Source organism: Notothenia rossii (assembly GCF_949606895.1).
Source record: "Notothenia rossii genome assembly, contig: scaffold_137, whole genome shotgun sequence".
In the NCBI taxonomy this organism is placed as follows: domain Eukaryota; kingdom Metazoa; phylum Chordata; class Actinopteri; order Perciformes; family Nototheniidae; genus Notothenia; species Notothenia rossii.
In genome coordinates, this window is record NW_027639547.1 from 65466 (window position 1) to 87131 (window position 21666).

Genomic DNA, 21666 nt, shown 5'->3' on the forward strand with positions numbered 1-21666 from the left:
TCGATCCGGTCCTTTTAACGATAGTATTAACGGTTCTTTTGACAAGAAATAAGGTAAACTAACTAAACAAATTGTGAACAAAACTAACATTGCTTTTTATTTTTAATTAAATGCATAATATTTCACATCAAAAGAAACAACAATGTTTTAACAAATCATATTAAATAATGTGATGACAGAACTGTAAACAGAATAGCTGAAACTTTAACTAAATAAATAACTCAGTTACCTCTAATCATTAACCTATGTTTTTATAACTGAGTTAACTCTGTGTGTTGCTGCTAGCATACATAACACCTGACGTGGAAACGTTCCTCGTGGATGGGGCTACAGAGCTACTAGAAAGACAGTGGAACCCGGTGCATTCCTCCGTCTGGATGTGGTGCACTTTTGCTAAATGTTTAGACAAATTGCTCGTTTTACCGCCTTTATATGATAAACTGTTATTGCACTTTTGGTAACGAGCATTGTCCACATCGAGACGGCTAAAGTTTAACCACAGCTCGGAGCGCGTTCTCTCCGCCATCTCCTGCATGTGTGTGTAAACTGCCCCGCCCCCTCGCAAGCAGGCGGGGGAGAGATCTCTCGTCTGAATTGGGAAGATCGAAAATACATTATAGACGCATTTTGTAGTCATATTGCATATTAGAAACTGAGTTGGCGACACTAAGACTGCGATATAATGTTTATGTAGCAATAATACATATGACATATGTTTTAAATCTCTCCTGTACCGATAAAAAAGAGCGATAACGTTGGAGCTTAACGGGGTGTAGAACACATGTGATGACGTCACCAACGAATCGACGACTGAATTAGTTGCCAACTAATTTGGTAATCGATTTTAATCGATTAAGTCGATTAGTTGTTACACCCCTAGTGCACACCTTAAAGCTCACTAACCTGACTTACCTACATGACCTTTTCCCCAAGTTGGGAGCATTTAGAAAACAACACAACACCGGGGACTTGATGGACCCCGGCGGAGCTACCCTGGAGTGAGAGTGTCTGGTGATAATGGCCGAAACACTCGATGATCTCTGGGTCCATCACTGAGGATGTGTTCAAAACAACAAGTATAAAGGACTATTTTGTTCCCCAAAAACCTCTATTTTTGAGAACAAACAGCTACTGACTACCTGTCACTGTGGCCCCCTAACCTCTTCCTCCAAGCACATTATACTCTCTCTGCTGGTTGATGGATGACAAACTGGCAACTGGGTTAGGGTTGGATCTTCAGATAATCCAGATTTGTTTATATTATTCATATGTAACAAAACAGATCAGTTTAATCAATGGTTTGGTTTCTCTCTGACTAAAGGACTATCTGTCTTTCAATTTAAACCACTAAATACTACCAATAATGTACTCTTCTCCTTTACAAGTCTAACCTTAAAAGACTCTCCCGTCTTTCAGTGTTTATTTTAATCCCTCTTGTATTTTTAACAATTCTATTCTACTTAGCAGATCAGGTGAAAAAGGTGTACTCGCACTACCCTCTGTCGCCACTAGATGGAGGCAGGAGACCACGAATGGATGGCTGACTGACACTAGAGGTATGCGAACCACTCCACACCACTATTTTAGGGGGGTTGCAACGTGCAGATAAACAAAATTTTCTGATCATTTTATTCAAAAAATAATACTCCTTTTGATTCATTTATGTATCTGGCACCTGACCTTCATCTGGCCTCTAAACTTAACCAGTCAGGCTGAGATGCCTAATCCTAAATTCAGTTCTATATCCATTTTTTATGGACCATCTTTCCCTCAGTTTGACCACTAATCCTAACCACTCTGGCTCTTTGCCTAATCTTAAAATGCTTCTCCATAAAAGGCTATTTTACTTTCAATTCCAACAATTAAAATTAAATTATGGTACACTCTTATCTTTAGTCCCAAATTTGAAATTAATTTAGATAAATAGTTGATTTATTAATGGAACACTTTTAACCAAATATCAAATAATAGATCATCTTCAGTCTAAATGCGGACTATTTTGTTCCCCAAAAGAACACCAGCTTATCCTAGTTTGACCAACTAATCTCAACCACTTTGGCTTTCTTGCCTAACCCTAAACCACATTCTCTCCCCATTTGTTTTCATTCTGACCTTTCTTTCAACCCCTTTCTGGGCAAGGCCCTCTTGGGGGTAGGACGTAAGGAAACGGGCCATAAACAGAGACGGCCATAGCGGCAAGGGGAGAATTTCGGCGGTAACCACTAATGAACCTCCCTGTATCTGTCCTTCAAGCTTAAATTACTCTGTCTACTTCACTCTTACATATTTATGATTCAGTCGTGATGCTAAGCTAGGCCATGAGCCGACACGTCCTCTAGTGCCTTTCCTTGGATCTCTGTATAACCATGAAGTCGTCAGGTGACATGGGGAGATCTGGTGGCCCTTACAAAAACCTAACCCTAAACCTAACCCTCATTTTGCAACAGAGTTTTTGATCTCAGCAAGTACTTTTTTGTCGCGTGTCAAACAATATCAAACGTTAGACAGGATCGTAAAATATCCATCATAGTCCATTATTACACATCGGGTCTGAACACGCCACTAACATGTCGCGCTGACACGGGGGGGAGAGAGAGAGAGCACGCTCGTGAACTGTCAACGGGGAGGGGAGAGAGAGAGAGCACGCTCGTGAACTGTCAACGGGGGGGGGGCGGTGTTATGCTGTGTTATGCATGCCCACCAAGATATGCCTTCACCTCGCGGGAGCGCGCACAGCGTAAAGCAAAAACTCCCAGACATGTAAATGATCTGTACGGCAAAATACGGTTTGGAAACTATATCATTTGCTTTTGGAGGGCGTGCATAACACGGCATAACACCAGAGCCTCGCTGCGGGGAAACTTTGGCGCTGTTCCGAGTTTGTTCTAATCTGTCAAAATGACAGACTGCTTTCCCAATTTTCCGTCATTGTTAAAAGAAAATGTGGTTAACGCGACCACTGCTGTCCCAGCAACATCAGCACCAAGCGAGATAATTTTTTCCACAGCAGGGGATATTGTAAACTCCCAAACATCCCAGCTTCTACCTGGAAATGTGGACATGCTCATATTCCTAAAAACCTGTCTGATGATGCTGAGTGAGTGACTTTGTGAGTTTTACTGGTTTTCTTGTTCCAGTCTGTTAGTGTCACTTTGTTTTTGACACTTTAAAATACTGCTATCCTACTAAAATGCTGTCCACATCAGATTTATTATTTAATAAAGAACATTTTTCCAAGTAAAACATTTTTAAATAAAAAAAAAAAATTCCAATTTTCTTTTACATTTTTGTTCCTTTATTATTCAATATCGTGATGAATAACCTACCGTGGACTTGTTATTGTGATATTATCTTACCGTGAGTTTTGGGTATCGTTACATCCCTAGTGAATATGGATGTTAAATTCACAAATTGGTATGAATAATCTTAAACAAGAACAGGATCTTGAGCCATGATGTTTTTAAATTACAGGAACATTCAGAATGCATGACGATTCCTTCAAAGGTTTTGTAATAGACTCTTATTGAGCTCCTTAGTGGCCTGACTGGCCCTCCTAATTTGGTCAAAAAAAGTCAATGAGGATCATTGTGAATAACAATCAATAACATACCAAACTACATAGGCTAATGTGAGATTCAGAAATGTAAAAATCATGTTTTCATGTTATAGTAGGCCTACCTTACATGAACCTGTTTGAAACCTTAATGACCCCATGATGTGATTATTTATATCTTAAAACCTTTAACAACTATATTTAGACATTCATAAATATATACATATGTATTAAAACATGTGTAGCAGTTAGACAAACATTAATAGATGATCTCATTCTTACCTATTTTATATTTACTAACAAATTAAGTTTACTAAGCCCCCTTTTTGTTTTAATTTATTAAATAGACAAAATTATTTGTGCTTCAATTCATTATACTGTTGTGTCTCAAACGGATAGATAGATTAATAATTGCTTAAAATGCTACAATAACATTTGCAATTCGTTTTTAATCTGCCATGAATGGTATCAATGTCTCTCAGCCCCCGTAGTGTTGTGTCAGGTGGGCGTGTCGTGTAGGGGGCGTGTTGTGTACTTGCTGCAGCTAGACCTTATTGCAAAATGATGCTGAAAAAGACATTTTAGTGACAGACAAATAAAATAAAACAATGTGGTACTGCTTTCCGTTGTGTTAGGGTTAAATGTTTCTTCATGTGTGAAACATTTATGATGTTCTATCTGCATTGTTTCTGAAGCTGCAGTACGTTTCTCCTGATGGAAGAGGTTTGGGACCTGTAGAGTAAATGTGTATTTAGTCACATAATAAAAACCAGGAAAGGGCGGCATGTATTACTCAGATAAAAAGTCCTGGTTCTTTGTATAATAAAATAACGAAGTTCCTTTTGTGTCCTCTGTGTTTGTATCATGTTCATCAGTCGGAGTCTCTGATCACCAGGTCCTTCACGCTGCCGGCGGTTCGCAGCGTTTCCTCGCCATCCTTCTTCCTCGTCTTCCTCGGCTTGATGTTCAGACTCTTGGAGCGCAGCGTTGGGTACGTCCTGTCCTCCAGAGGCTCCTCCCCCTCTCCGATGTTACTCTCCTCCACTTCCTGTTTGTTCACCGGGTCCTGTTGGGCGGAACTACAGATGACTGTGCTGCTGAAGAACTTCCTATTGGAGGAGCTGCTGAGGGTGGGGGAGGACATATACTGCGTGACCTTTGACCCCTCCAGGGGGAAGGACACCGAACCCCACAGCTGGGTTTTCTCCGGAGGGTCAGGGCTGATGGGGGGGTTGGGGTCGTGGGGGCAGGGGGAGATCAGGATGTTAACGTTGGACAGAGACTGAGTCCTCTCTCTGGAAACCCCCACCTCCAGAGTCCACCCTGAAACAGGAAGCACAGGTTATTATGTGTTTGTACTGTTAGCACAGGTTAAACAGCGCAGGCGTACAAACTGTTTCTCTCAGAGTTAATCTAAGTTATTTTCTCATACCTTTGGACAATTTTATCATAAATTGAGACTTTAATTGCAGAAAAACTCACATTCATCATTTATCATGAATTTAGCGCAGATATTGTCTTTAATCTCAGAACATCCATGTTTTTAGCAGTTTTTGTTTGAATTGTACGACTTTAATCCTGTTAACCAAGATCCTTCAGTGTTAACTTCCTGGTTCTTGACCCACCTCTCAGGGGTCTGGCTCGTCTCTCTGGGCTCAGTTGGAAGCTCTCGTTGTCCCCCTCAACGTCCCCGGCCCTGAAGAGGTTCTTCCCCACCTCTGTGTCCCCGGAGAGGCCCTTCCCCAGGTCTGGGTATCCAGACAGGGCCTTCCCCAGCTCTGGGTATCCAGACAGGGCCTTCCCCACCTCTGTGTCCCTGGAAAGGCCCTTCCCCATCTCTGTGTCCCCGGAGAGGCCCTTCCCCATCTCTGTGTCCCCGGAGAGGCCCTTCCCCTCCTCCGTCTCCCCGGAGAGGCCCTTCCCCATCTCTGTGTCCCCGGAGAGGCCCTTCCCCATCTCTGTGTCCCCGGAGAGGCCCTTCCCCTCCTCCGTCTCCCCGGAGAGGCCCTTCCCCATCTCTGTGCCCCCGGAGAGGCCCTTCCCCATCTCTGTGTCCCCGGAGAGGCCCTTCCCCTCCTCCGTCTCCCCGGAGAGGCCCTTCCCCTCCTCCGTCTCCCCGGAGAGGCCCTTCCACCCCTCTGTGTCCCCGGAGAGGCCCTTCCACCCCTCTGTGTCCCCGGAGAGGCCCTTCCACCCCTCTGTGTCCCCGGAGAGGCCCTTCCCCTCCTCTGTGTCCCCGGAGAGGCCCTTCCACCCCTCTGTGTCCCCGGAGAGGCCCTTCCCCATCTCTGTGCCCCCGGAGAGGCCCTTCCCCATCTCTGTGTCCCCGGAGAGGCCCTTCCCCTCCTCCGTCTCCCCGGAGAGGCCCTTCCCCTCCTCCGTCTCCCCGGAGAGGCCCTTCCACCCCTCTGTGTCCCCGGAGAGGCCCTTCCACCCCTCTGTGTCCCCGGAGAGGCCCTTCCACCCCTCTGTGTCCCCGGAGAGGCCCTTCCCCTCCTCTGTGTCCCCGGAGAGGCCCTTCCACCCCTCTGTGTCCCCGGAGAGGCCCTTCCCCATCTCTGTGCCCCCGGAGAGGCCCTTCCCCATCTTTGTGTCCCCGAAGAGGCCCTTCCCCCCCTCTGGGGACCCGGGGCCCCGGTCCTCCAGCTCCAGCTGGTAGCGGTACAGGCTGTACCCGTCGCTGCTGTTCATGCTGCCGTGGCGCAGCAGGCCCGGGCCCTCGCAGAGGGAGGAGCCACGGCTGCAGACCAGCTCGGCCCGGTCAAGCCCCCCCCAGCCGCTCAAGAGCACTCAGCATCCGGGAGGAAAACTCCTCCAGCTGAGTCAGCCGGAGGTCCAACGGTCTGCAGGGATGCCTTCATTGAGTGCTCCCGCTCGTTCACCTCCTCCAGACGCATGGACATGTTCTCCACCCTGCCACACATGATAGAAGTCTGTATAAGTATACTAATAGAGTGTATGTATATATATAGACATTCTGTTCAGATGTATTTCTCTGTCCCCTCTGCAAAGGCAGAAGAGCGTTCATGTTCAAAGCCCCAACTGACTGGAACACTTGACCTGCTGCTGTTAGACCTCTTGCATCATGGGGTATGTTTAAACATGCATTGTTATCTCACTTTCAGCTGCTCTGTACTTGTTATTAACTGATATTGATGAAACTGATTTGCTCGACTGTCTCAAATTGTAATGAGTGTGTGCATTGCTTGAATTTCACTTAACAGACTGTACGTGGTTTGTCTTGTGTGTCATGTTTTGCTTTTTGTCTTTTTGTTTATGTTTGTCTGTAAGTTGTTGCTATGGTCGGGAACCCCCTTGAAAACGAGATGGTGCATCTCAAGGGGTTTATCCCAATCAATAAACATTTCTATATAAATATATTAGGGCTGATAAGTTAACGCGTTATTTAACGCGTTAACTTATCAGCCCTAATATATTTTTTACGCATTAATAACGCGGGTAACACAAAAAAACATTAACGCCACTATTTATTTTAACGCATGTGTATTTTTTGTCCTCGGCTGCCCCGTAGTTTCAGAGCACATCGAGTTTTATATACCATCTACAAGCTGATGCTGACAGCCCCGCTCCTGCCACCCGCTTGCGGCAGACCACACTTCCACGCTCACCGGCAGGCACCGACTGACCATCGGGAGGACCGGGAGGACCGGGAGGGTGTGTGTATGTGTGGCGCGAGAGAGAGACCTTACGTGTATTGTTGTTGTTAGCATCTGGTGCTAGCTAGCTGCGCTAACGGATATAAGGAGCTGTTTCAATGAAAACAGAGGAGCGACATTTTGCCGACAACTGCGCCGAGAGCACTTGACTTCATGCAGGCAGCCAGACAGAGGGGCATTGTGGAAAAGTCAGCACACTCAGCACGGACAGTGCGCGCAACATGATTGCAGCGTCCAGGCAGCTCCCATTCGAGCGTATTGCCTTGAGTTACACATAGCTCCAACGATCCATCACTCACACACACACACACACACACACACACACACACACACACACACACACACACGAATATTTGTAATGTTCAGAGGTTGTTGTGTTTAATATTCATGAGAATATTTGTCATTGTTCAGAGGGTTAGGGTTAGGGTTGTTGATAAGAGTATTACAAACTTGAAAGATATTCCTCTAAGGTACATTCAGAACAGATCAAAAATGTGCGCTTAATTTGCAATTAATCGCGATTAACTATTTTAATCGACTGACAGCCCTAAAAATATATATATGGTGGGGTACCTCTCTGAGGTGACTCTGATCCTCTCGTTGTTGGACGACTGTTTCTCGTCCTCCTTCTCTCTGAAGTACTCCTCCACACATTGCTCCTCAAACTCATGCAGACTCTTCAGCTCCTCCGCACTCAGCACCAGCTCTGAAATACACATATAAATATATAACAATATATTTACTTAAAATGTTAGAAGAGGATAGATGAACGTTTATCTCTAATTTAACATCAAACAAATATTCCTGTATATGTTTATTATCAGCATATGTTATGAGGCATATACTGTTTATATGTGTATTTAAATAAGACATCATATATTAATCTTTAACTCAGGGCTCTTACGGAGGTATATATATATATATATATATATATATATGTTGTTATTAAAAATAATACATTATATATAGCGACAGCAGGAAACAAACAAAGTCGCTGAGAGGCTGAGGCCAGGCCTGTTTGATATTGTGTGACACGCTACAAAAAAGTACTTGTTGAGATCAAAAACTCTTGCAAAATGATGTGGTTTAATGAAAACTGGGATGATCAACTTATTCTCCTTGGACATGTACATCGTTATACTAATCAGAGCAATAATTTCAACTTGCGGTCCACACAAAGTACAACGGCCCTGTGTCACCCTCTCTTCCACACACACCTCACGCCTAACCCTCAGGTGAACAGGATTATAATGAGTGCCGCCCATATCCATGTGACCCAAGCCAACCAATCAATTGTACTCAAACAAATATCTTGTATTAAAACAAAACGCAATACGAAACATGTTTCATGGCTCCTACATTAGATATTAATCTAATATGCTCTAACAAAGGAGTATATACAGTATATGTTGTTATTAAAAATAGATAATTAGATGTAAATGTTTAACTCAGGGCTCTTACGGAGGCGCCTCTCGCCGTCATCGCGCTCGCCGTCGGTCCGGCGCCGGCAGCGGCAGCAGAGTCTGCGCAGCATGATGTAAATGTGTGGGAAGACGATGAGGGGGGGGGGCAGGATGGGCCGATCGTGGAAGGTCATGATCAGCTGATAGCGCTGGAACTTCCACACCTGGTTAGAGATGGACTTCACCTCGAAGAACGTGTTACTGCGGAGAGGAAGAGGAGGACAGCAGGTCAACTTTTTGCTAACGTGTAAACAAAGCCTCGTTTTTACTTTACCATGCTTTGACACATAGCCTGTAGATATCATATGGAGTTCAAAGTTAGCCACGTGTTAATATTTTAACAATTGTTTTTAACATTTTGATGTCAAAACTAAATATTGTGCTAAGGTTCAAAACTAGGTTTGTGCTTGAGATCAAGCTAAGCCTTGTGCCAGTGGTTGAACTTGAAAAATGCTATTATTATATTGGTCGAGAGGTAAGAAGATTTCCCCTCAAGTCTTAAATTAAATGCAGATTAGTGTAAATATTAACTTGCAAATAACCTTTTATTTTGTAGAGGTGTTGATCTGGGGTCAGTGTGTTTCCTGATCTGGGGTCAGTGTGTTTGCTGGTCTGGGGTCAGTGTGTTTCCTGATCTGGGGTCAGTGTGTTTCCTGATCTGGGGTCAGTGTGTTTCCTGATCTGGGGTCAGTGTGTTTCCTGGTCTGGGGTCAGTGTGTTTCCTGATCTGGGGTCAGTGTTTTTCCTGATCTGGGGTCAGTGTGTTTCCTGATCTGGGGTCAGTGTGTTTCCTGGTCTGGGGTCAGTGTGTTTCCTGATCTGGGATTCAGTGTGTTTCCTGATCTGGGGTCAGTTTGTTTCCTGATCTGGGATTCAGTGTGTTTCCTGATCTGGGGTCAGTGTTTTTCCTGATCTGGGGTCAGTGTGTTTCCTGATCTGGGGTCAGTATTTTTCCTGATCTGGGATCAGTTTGTTTCCTGATCCAGGGTCAGTGTGTTTCCTGATCTGGGGTCAGTGTTTTTCCTGATCTGGGATCAGTTTGTTTCCTGATCCGGGGTCAGTGTGTTTCCTGATCTGGGGTCAGTTTGTTTCCTGATCTGGGATCAGTGTGTTTCCTGATCTGGGGTCAGTTCGTTTCCTGATCTGGGATCAGTGTGTTTCCTGATCTGGGGTCAGTTCGTTTCCTGATCTGGGATCAGTGTGTTTCCTGATCTGGGGTCACTGTGTTTTTCCTGATCTGGGGTCAGTGTGTTTCCTTGTCTGGGGTCAGTGTGTTTCCTGATCTGGGGTCAGTTTGTTTCCTGATCTGGGGTCAGCGTATTTCCTGATCTGGGGTCAGTTTGTTTCCTGATCTGGGGTCAGCGTGTTTCCTGATCTGGGGTCAGTGTGTTTCCTGATCTGGGGTCAGTTTGTTTCCTGATCTGGGATCAGTGTGTTTACTGGTCTGTGGTCAGTGTATGCTGTGTGTTTTATATGTATTTAACACTGACTTGAAGACGGCGATGAGTAGGTTGACCAGCAGGATGTTAGCCACCAGCAAGTAGCAGGCCATGAGGGCGGGGGTGAGTCCGGCGCCGGGAATACAGGGGGGGAGCTTCTTCCCATCTTCATCGTACAAGTTGTCTCCACACGGAGCTAAACCCAAACACAGCATTATTATATGTGCACTATCTATATATATATATATCAGCTGTGCAGGTCATCTGCTTTCAGAAAACGTTCACAATAAGACAACTCAACTCGACAAACTTGTGGGCTTTATTTTGAAAGGGAAGAAGATAGTGAGCTGAAGTTCACGGTAAATTATGTCTGAGTCACTTACGGTTAATTTCCATCGCATACACTGTCCATCAACAGTCAAAGGGAAACAGAAAAGAGGCAGAAAATAAATTACAGTTATAATAAGCCGAAAATTGGACAGCAGAGGACCAATCTGCACAGTGGGGACCTTGCTGTGGAAAATGGGTGGGGATAGAGGTTATGGACACAGGTTAAGGATTCAGGTTAAGGGTAGAGGTTAAGGACAGAGGTTAAAGATAGAGGTTAAGGACACAGGTTAAGGACAGGGGTTATGGACACAGGTTAAGGACAGGGGTTATGGACAGAAGGTAAGGACAGATGTTAAGGACCCAGGTTAAGGAGACAGGTTAATAACATAGGTTAAGGATAGAGGTTAAGGACATAGGTTAATGATAGAGGTTAAGGATAGAGGTTAAGGATAGAGGGTGAAGACACAGGTTAAGGACACAGGTTAAGGACACAGCTTAAGGACACAGGTTAAGGATAGAGGTTAAGGACACAGGTTAAGGATAGAGGTTAAGGATATAGGTTAAGGATAGAGGGTGAAGACACAGGTTAAGGACACAGGTTAAGGATAGAGGTTAAGGATATAGGTTAAGTATAGAGTTTAAGGATAGAAGGTAAATACACAGGTTAACACTAGAACCGCCAGAGGTCGCTGTATACCTAAAAGCGCCAACGGGTAAAGTTTACCCGCTATTGATTTCCAAGGTACAATGTACCATACAGAACAGTGAGTTTTGATTGCACAGGGATGATATGTATACCAATCTAATCTGTGGACTTTCAGCTTTTCATATTATATAGTTTGTACAGATAGCATGAAGTATAAAATATCGCTACAGTGCTGATTTAAATGCTTGGTGTTAGACTTGTGTTTTGTTTAGGTATATATCTCTATCTCTCTATCTATCTATAACTATCTATCTGTCTATCTCTCTATCTATATATCTATATATATATCTATCCATCTATCTATCTCTCTATCTATGGGAACAGCAGTAGACAAAAGGCGTTGCTATAGCAACACGTCATGTTTATGTTTATGCGCAAAATCAACAGCGCGAGGATCGCTGCATATTCTATGCTAGAAATATTACCCACTCTCGCTAATAAACGCTTGATGTTAGGCTTGTGTTTTGTAAAGGTAAAAATGCTTCATATCTTCTGATAGCCTTCTACTCATAAAAAAACAACATGACAATAATATAAATTAATATAATAATGTATTTGTTATATAATTGAACAACAGATAACACAGAACGTATACAAATAACAAAAAATATCAGAGAAGAAGAACAATAAGAACGAACACATCGATCACAACGCTTCACAAACACTCAAACACAATTGTTGCAAACACTGAGCACCTTGGCTGTGCATTTGCCACACACAGCATCCCCACACTTGACACATTTGCAGAACGTTTTATTCTGCATGCAGTGCGCCTTCACCATGCAGGTCATTCTCCTGCGCTCTTCTGCACCAGCACCGCTGAAGGGCAGGTCCGCAAGTGGTGGCGCTTTTGATGCCATCCACTCAGCGCGCAGCTCGTGTGCCAGCTGAAGCATGAAGTCCCTTCTCGGTATGTTCTCCTGGCTCATGCAGCTCCTGTACAGCACCCAGGCATTGATAATAATAATAATAATAATAATAATAATAAATAATATTTATATAGCGCCTTTCACAAAACCCAATGTCGCTTTACAAGTCGGGTAGGGGGGGGAGTAGGGGAAAAGAGGCAGACAGGATTGGGGGGGTGGGGGGGGGGCAAGCAAGTAGCGGAAAAATAAACCTATCAAACTAACTATATAGTGGGGAAAGCCTTGGTGAAAAGGTGCGTTTTGAGGGCTTTTTTGAAAGTGTCCAAAGTTGGGGCGCTGCGGATTTCTGGGGGAGAGAGTTCCAGAGGGTGGGAGGATGCTACACTGAAAGCTCTGTCGCCGAAAGTCTGCATCTATCTATCTCTCTCTCTCTCTCTCTCTCTCTCTCTCTCTCTCTCTCTCTCTCTCTCTCTCTCTCTCTCTCTCTCTCTCTCTCTCTCCCTATCTATCTATCTATCTATCTATCTATATCTATCTATCTATCTCTCTCCCTATCTATCTATCTATCTCTCTCTCTCTCTCTCTATCTATCTATCTATATCTATCTATCTATCTATCTATCTATCTATCTATCTATCCATCTATCTATCTATCTATATATATCTATCTATCTATCTATCTATCTATCTATCTATCTATCTATCTATTAATCTATATATCTATCTATCTCTCTATCGCTCTATCTATCTATCTCTCTCTCAATCTATCTATCTCTCAATCTCTCTCTCTATCTACAGCAGTAGACAAAAGGCGTTGCTATAGCAACACGTCATGTTTATGTTTACGCGCAAAATCAATAGCGTGAGGAGCGCTGCATTTCTATGAGGTAAATATTACCCGCTAGCGGAAATAGGTATAAATAGCAATTTTTTGGGCGATTTTTTCAATCTGACTTCATATTGACAATTTTTAACAACACTGGGTGTTACATAACACACTTTCAGGAAAAGTCACGGACTGGGAGACGTTAATATTTTATTGAAAAAAAGTTACACACAATAAAAAAACAGCTGCGGGTAAAATTTACCCATTGGCGGTTCTAGTGTTAAGGACACAGGTTAAGGACCCATTTAAGGACATAGGTTAAGAATAGAGGTAAGGATAGAGGGTGAATACACAGGTTAAGGACACAGGTTAAGCACACAGGTTAAGAACATAGGTTAAGGACAGAGGTCACGGACACAGGTTAAGAATAGAGGTTAAGGACAGAGGTTAAGGGCACAGGTTAATGATAGAGGTTAAGGACAGAGGTTAAGGACACAGGTTAAGGATAGAGGTTGAGGACAGAGGTTAAGGATAGAGGTTAAGGACAGTGAGGATGGACATTTTGCAGTCTTACTATGAACTCTAGTCTTACGGTCTATGGAGTCTGCAAACACCTCTCCGTAGATCATCCAGTAAGGCATGTAGAAGATGTTGCGGGCCAGCCTCCAGGTGGGCTCCTCGTCCGGGTGAAGGATCGCCTGCTTTGCCACACCAAAGCTCATCAGGACCACCAGCATGATGACCACGAAGTAAAGCATGTCGATCATCTGTTATAAACATCAGGACCACCAGCATGAGGAACAGCAAGTACAGCATGTCGACCATCTGTTATAAACATCAGGACCACCAGCATGAGGACCAGCAAGTACAGCATGTCGATCATCTGTTATAAACATCAGGACCACCAGCATGAGGACCAGCAAGTACAGCATGTCGACCATCTGTTATAAACATCAGGTGCTTTGACTCCGATCTCCTTTCAGAATTAATCTTTAAAGTGTTTTGCTCTGTACGACCCGGAATAGCCAAAGCATCAATATCAGTATGGAGTTATTTCAACATCATTTTGATGTGTTTATTAAAGTTAAATCGAGGTAAAATATGATCATTTTGTTGGTCAATAATTCATTAAAAGCTTTCTGTGCAACGCTCTGGCCATAGCGTGGCAGCCAATTTGAGACTTAGGCATGCAGGGTCCAACCTTGTCTAAATGCCTTTTGCTTCATTAAGTTCCCGGCCTTAGGACTTTAACCGGTCAATGATGAGTCATAGTTATAGCGCCACCTGCTGTTGACAGGAAGCTTTATTTTAATGAGTTTCATCAACAGTTACATGTAGGCGTGCCGTACCATCTTCCCGATCATCATGACGTAGGGCCCCAGGTACTTGTTGACGCCGAAGATGTCGAGGACTCGGATGTACCAGAAGATGATGTCCACGCAGTAGATGACGCGTCCGTAGCCCATGGAGGGTTCGCTCTGCAGCCGCAGGAGGAGACCCAGCAGGAACACAGCGATGGCCGCCATATCCGTGATGTTCCAGTAGTCCTCCATCCAAACGTTGATCTTCTGCTTCAGCTTCCCGGGCTCCGACATCAGGATCTGAGGGGGGGGTTCAGTAGATTTATACACAATCAGTACTTTTCCTTAGCCCCACCTCCACCTCACCATACCTGTCAGCCGCTCCCACCTCATCAGCTCACCTGTGCTCCCAGCTGCAGCTCATCTGCAATCAAGCCAGTGTTCAAAAGGACCCACCGTGACAGGTGTTACAGGACATTTAACTGTTCTGGAAAGTTCCTTATACAGCTTTAGCCTTGTTGTAGGAGCCGCATTTAAGTTTATTTTGTTTTGATTTATTTGGAACCTTTATTAATGCATTTTTCTGTTTCAGTGAGAGGTGTGCTTTGCTCAGGTGAAGGGGGCGGGGCTTTAAGTTGGAGGTGTGGTGTGTGACGGGAGAGCAGCAGGCAGCAGCAATACCGTCATTGACACGCAGACGCAACCTTATGCTTAGTCAAATACAGATTATTAGGATCTGCTGTTTAAGTTTATGTTAAATATTGTTTTCGTATTTTGTTTATGTTTTACCTGAAATAAACCTTGAAAAGCAACCGAAGCGTCCAGTGGATTGTGTACTGCGAGTCTGACACCGCTTCCGAGGCCCAAGCTCTACATGTGGCCAAGAACATTAACTTTTGAGGTGAAGGTTACAAGACAAACCTTTTGGGATTTTGGCCACTACACTTGTTTTTATCTCATGAAGTCCCTAAGTGACACACCCTGAACAGTCTGGTGGGTCATGGGCCAGGTCATGTGATTTAGTGTTCCCATAACAACATGTCCAAGATGTCCATGTGCCAGACTAACACATGTGACATAACTAGCTACATTTCAGAAGCTTGTTTGTTGTTGCTAAAGGTAAAATTCAAGCCATTTAAGAATTAAAATGCTTACATAACATGTCCTTTATTACATTTAACCTGTTGTGGAAACATGTATTGATCAGATTGATATGAAACAAATGAGATAAACATCGCTGTGAAACTGATGTCACATCGGGACTTTAACCTTAAACTTTCAAAGTAAATCTGGATTGACACATATGTCACGATTAGAAATATGATAAAGATCTGCTCAGTTAATTAAGCTGATTCAATTATATTTAGTTAATATATTCTTTATTCCTCAATTCAAAGAATGTTCAAACTAATTTAAACAAAAAAATCATCCTCAATAATTAGGTTATAACAGTTATTTTACCATTAAAGCCCAATGTGACATAAATGTCACTTTTCAGATATTTGACACTAGGGGGGGTTACTTGTCAGAAATGTGTTTTATGTAGTCTATTTTGTGTAAATGATGTTGCCCTTAATTTTCCCAAAAGTAGAAATGGGTCCGTAAGCCTCTCATGCAAGACTCGTCCGGACTTTGTTCCAGATTGACTTCCCGTTGCCGACCCTGCCTTCCTCTCCTGAATCCCCGGTGAGCCCACCAGCCGGTGGAGTTACCTCCTTGTTTCCTGATCCTCTGCCAGGCCCAGACCAACATTGCCAGTTCCTTACTGGTTTTTCAGACTTTCTGTGCACATTACCTGCTCTGTACAAGCTGAGTTTCAAACACTCCTCGTTTCTCACTTTTTCTTACTCGTTATACAGATACAGTCATCTAGTATGTTAGAAATTAAAATCATTGTTGATATGGCTTAATTTGAATTGAATACACTATTTAAAGGACACCTATCATGCTATATTTAAATGGTATATTGTAGGGCCATACCTATATAAGGTATATTTATGCGTTTCTGTTTTCAAAATACCAAACAGATCATGCATTTTAGCCATGCCTCATTTCACTCTATTTGCTGTTCTCCAGCCCTGTTTTTGCAGGGGCTGATTCTGTGAGCTGCAGCTGACCACGCCCCCCTGCAGGAGAGGGGAGCGTGCTCTGATCAAGTCAGAAGATGGGGAGAAAAATAGATCTCCGTCCTCCGTGTTTTATTATATTATTATATAGAGTTGTTATTCATTTGTTTTAAAGCTCAATAAATAACAAAGAAGACCTTTGAACGGCACTTTTCTAATTTTGTCCGGAAGATTTAAACTTTAACGGACATCTTGACCGGAGGTTGGTGTTTGTCATCTGCTGGTGACAAACCGGAGAGAATTACAGCTTGCCTCAACGGGGAGGGATTGCATTGAATTACAGCAGCGGGAGCAAACGCTTGCCTCGGGGAGGGAGAAAAGAGCCACAGCGGAGAATAAACAGAAGGGCAACCATGGCAACCATGCACGGGAAGTCTTCTTCGCTGCTTTTGTGGCAGACTACAGCGCCACTTACAGGCCTGGCATATGTACTACAGCGTCTCCAGCGCTTTCGAGCGGCAATGGCCAGCCGTGGCCCAACCCCACATTCCCCTGATAGGTGGAGAGTTGCCCATATAGGCGGAGCTTCTCGTTTCCGATGTCAGAGAACTTTCAAATCTGGATCAGTCTGTATCAGATCCGTTGCAACCCCTTTTTAAGAGATTTCGGTATGGAGGAAAATAGAGAGGGTTGTGTTTTCTGACACTTGGTGAGTTCCCTGACACACCGGGGACACATGTTCATGTAGAAAAGACGTACAAAAGTGCATTTTGCATGATAGGTCCCCTTTAATTTAAACAAGTTTTATTCTGAAAAAAACTGAAGTTCACAGTAACTATTAACTCAACACTTTTATTCTCAAAATTCTTAATTTCCGGTTAGCATTAGCATGTGGCGAAATGCTACATTTTCAAACCGTGAATTGAAGGTGAAATGACATGTGATTTTGTACACTAAACACACTGGGATTAGCACTAATTTATTGACGCTGAAAAACATTTATCAGGGAATGTTTCAATAACCACAGACACCAGAATGATGTAATTTAGCAACAGAAAAAGGCAGGAATTGCATTGGACCCGCCCCCCACAACGCCAGCCAATAGAAGAAGACCTCAGATGACAACAGGAAGGGCAAGCCAATAATCGATCTCTTCACCCCCTGACCTCGGCTGACCGGACGCATGGGGGGAGAGCCGCCACTCATGGATTTCATTTGTACATCAATGCATCTTTTGTGTAATTAAATGCTGTTAACTTTTATAGGCTTCCCTTGGCTCTTTTCAGTCTCTCCTGCTCTCAGGGTTCAATAATTGCTAACAAGTGTCACCGCAACACCCACCGTTATCACCTCTTTAGGCTTAAGGTGTGCTTACCTGTCGGACCTTCTCCAGGCCCAGCGTGATGATGTAGGAGATGACGATCCACTCCTGCAGGGACGGCCAGCGCTCCATCTTCACCAGGATGATGTAGTTATACAGAGCCAGGTACACTAGGTAGGAGAGCTGTGGAGAGGTTTTTATAATTATTATAATTAATAATGTATTATTGTTATTATTATTTCTATTTATATTATTGTCAATATTATTATTTTAATTGAATTTGCATGTTTTCATTAATATCTTTTGTCTTTTCCTTGATGATCCTGGACCTGAAACAGTTTTCAGGTCTTGAACATTCGTAGTCTATATAAAAACCAGGAGATACAAACTGTCTGAACTCTCAAAGAAAATGACAGATAATGATTCAGAGATTATAATATCTATACCGTGTTGAACCAGAACTTGGTGAAGGGAGCGTTGTAGAACTCATAGATCTTCTTCCCGATGGGAGTCTTCCTCTTCTTCTTCTGGTCTTCCTCCTCGTCTCCTTTCTTTGACGTGGTATCCACGTTGGAGGCGGCGTCCTGAAAAACAAACTCAAACTGCTGCACTCTGATATGAAAGTTAACGATTAATATTAATCTGAAGTGTTGATACCTTGCTGGATTTGTTGTCGTCTTTGTTTTTGCCCTCGTCGTTCTCTCTGGAAGAATGAAAGGAAGATTCCTCTCCAAGACGAAACTTCATGAGGAGGATTAGAGGCGGGAAGACCAGCCCTAAGATCACCTGCAGACAAAAACTAGATCAATATAATATTAAAATACTTTATCCGCCAACCAAGGTCAGCCTGGCGGCGTGCACCTTACCTCCAGGCTGTTGCTCTTGCCCATCCTCAGGCAGCCCATCCACATGTCGGTGAGCAGCATCTGGCTGCAGGTGTGGGCGATGAAGTCTCTGTGTTTGGCAGCAACGGCGAGCTTCAGACACGTGGAGTTACTCCAGTTCTTCAGCTCGTAGGTCAGCAGCTTCATGGCCACCTGCTCGTCGTGTTTGTACGACTGATCCAGCAGCTCGTAGGCCAGCTGCCCAAATTCCCTGCACACAGAAAGCAGGAAGTCATGAAAACACACTTCCTGTTTGTGTGGTCACAAAACACCAGGGTTGCATTCTCATCGTGAGTTAAGATCAGGAAGGTTTCTGACAGAGTGACCTGAAGTCTGTGATCTGCAGCCATGATAAGAGCTGATTCTCTAGATGAGAGGAAAGAAGCTTCAATTTCTCCATGTTCACCTCCTTTAGGAAACACTGGACCCACCTTTATCACCTCCTTTAGGAAACATTGGACCCTCCTTTATCACCTCCTTTAGGAAACACTGGACCCTCCTTTATCACCTCATTTAGGAAACAATGGAGCCTCCTTTAGGAAACACTGGACCCTCCTTTATCACTTCCTTTAGGAAAAACTGGACCCTCCTTTATCACCTCCTTTAGGAAACACTGTACCCTCCTTTATCACCTCATTTAGGAAACAATGTAGCCTCCTTTAGGAAACACTGGACCCACCTTTATCACTTCCTTTAGGAAAAACTGGACCCTCCTTTATCACCTCCTTTAGGAAACACTGTACCCTCCTTTAGGAAACACTGGACCCTCCTTTATCACCTCCTTTAGGAAACACCGCACCCTCATTTATCACCTCCTTTAGGAAAAACTGGGCCCTCCTTTATCACCTCCTTTAGAAAACACCGGACCCTCCTTTATCACCTCCTTTAGGAAACAACGGACCCTCCTTTAACACCTCCTTTAGGAAAAACTGGGCCCTCCTTTATCACCTAACTCACTTGGAGTTGTTCTCCAGGTCCTGGAAGATGTCGTCCACCAGCTCGCTCTGAGACGACTCGTGGGCCATGGCCTTGTAGAGCTTGCAGGCAACCAGAGCTTTGGCCATGGCCTCCTCGCCGCGCTGCCACAGGAACAGCGCCATCTTCTGGCGCTTCATGAGCACGGCCCACACCATCAGCTCGTGGAACGGGTACTGGAACCGGCTGAGCTCCGGGTCGTCCATGTCGATGTCCACCTCCTCCTCCTTCTTCTTGTTCTTCTTCGCTTTGCCCTTCGCTCGCGGCTCGTCGTCCTGCGAGACAACAAGTCAGAGTCCAGAGCAACATGAGACAGAACCAAGGAGTAAAGAGCCAGTACAGAACCAGGGAGTACAGAACCAGGGAGCACAGAACCAGGGAGCACAGAACCAGGGAGTAAAGAGCCAGTACAGAACCAGGGAGTACAGAACCAGGGAGTACAGAACCAGGGAGTACAGAACCAGGGAGCACAGAACCAGGGAGCACAGAACCACAGAACCAGGAAGTACCAACCTCCATCCCGAGCAGCTTCAGAGCTTTAGGCTGCAAGATAACCGACAGGAGAGAAATATATCAGATATTCATCCATTACCATCAGAACTTCATCCAGAATCATCAGCCCTTCATTCAGAACAATTAGAACCAAAACAACTATCAGCACTTCCTTCAGAACCATCAGAACTTCATCCAGAATAATTGGAAACATCAGCATTTCTTCCAGAACCATTAGAAACATCCACCCTTCATCCAGAACAATCAGAACCATCAGTTAGAACCATTGAAACTCTTTCAGTTTTGAGGTGGATTTGCTCACCCTCTTCAGGCCGTACAGGTTGTTGTAAAGAGTCCTGAAGCTCTTCCTGGTGTAGTTGCAGCGGTACGCCCCCCCCATCAGCAGCTCCAGAACCAGGCCGATGTCGATCAGGGTGATCTGGTAATCCGGGGGCAGGTTCCCCTGAACAGCACGTGGTGTAATACACATAGAATGTTTTTAGTTATTAAGAACCAATCACGTTTCTGGTTACTGTATTTGTTCATAATGCATAATGGTTGTAAGCAGGAAACACCAAACTGACCTTCTTCACGTCTCGCACAACGAAGTGCAGCGTATTCGCCGGACCCAGCTTCTGCAGAAATGAACACATGAACATGTTAACACATGAACAAATAAAAACTTGAACATACTAACACATGAACATACTAACACATGAACATACTAACACATGAACATACTAACACATGAACATACTAACACATGAACATACTAACACATGAACATACTAACACATGAACACACTAACACATGAACACACTAACACATGAACATACTAACACATGAACATACTAACACATGAACATACTAACACATGAACACACTAACACATGAACATACTAACACATGAACACACTAACACATGAACACACTAACACATGAACACACTAACACATGAACACACTAACACATGAACATACTAACACATGAACACACTAACACATGAACATACTGACACATGAACACACTAACACATGAACACACTAACACATGAACATACTAACACATGAACACACTAACACATGAACACACTAACACATGAACATACTAACACATGAACACACTAACACATGAACACACTAACACATGAACACACTAACACATGAACACACTAACACATGAACACACTAACACATGAACATACTAACACATGAACATACTAACACATGAACATACTAACACATGAACACATGAACACACTAACACATGAACACACTAACACATGAACATACTAACACATGAACACACTAACACATGAACACACTAACACATGAACACACTAACACATGAACATACTAACACATGAACATACTAACACATGAACACACTAACACATGAACATACTAACACATGAACACACTAACACATGAACACACTAACACATGAACATACTAACACATGAACACACTAACACATGAACACACTAACACATGAACATACTAACTAATGAACACACTAACACATGAACACACTAACACATGAACACACTAACACATGAACACACTAACACATGAACATACTAACACATGAACATACTAACACATGAACACACTAACACATGAACACACTAACACATGAACATACTAACACATGAACACACTAACACATGAACATACTAACACATGAACATACTAACACATGAACACACTAACACATGAACATACTAACACATGAACACACTAACACATGCACACACTAACACAT

At 43.7% G+C, this 21666-nt stretch overlaps 1 protein-coding gene across 1 annotated transcript in view; it reads right to left on the bottom strand.

Moving 5' to 3' along the window:
* Window positions 1-3318: 3318 nt before the first annotated feature.
* The window catches only part of LOC307027680 (transient receptor potential cation channel subfamily M member 1-like), a gene marked incomplete at its 5' end in the record, with an annotated part of 52550 nt that continues 34202 nt past the window's right edge, over window positions 3319-21666 (bottom strand). The window contains 18 exon segments of the mRNA XM_079695963.1: window positions 3319-4876; window positions 5179-6325; window positions 6327-6389; window positions 6391-6466; window positions 7804-7936; window positions 8692-8894; window positions 10184-10328; window positions 10516-10536; window positions 13455-13629; window positions 14212-14463; window positions 17605-17733; window positions 17997-18134; window positions 18208-18336; window positions 18417-18645; window positions 19392-19684; window positions 19923-19952; window positions 20224-20364; window positions 20486-20536. Coding sequence (XP_079552089.1) covers window positions 4425-4876; window positions 5179-6325; window positions 6327-6389; window positions 6391-6466; window positions 7804-7936; window positions 8692-8894; window positions 10184-10328; window positions 10516-10536; window positions 13455-13629; window positions 14212-14463; window positions 17605-17733; window positions 17997-18134; window positions 18208-18336; window positions 18417-18645; window positions 19392-19684; window positions 19923-19952; window positions 20224-20364; window positions 20486-20536 — 3807 coding nt within the window.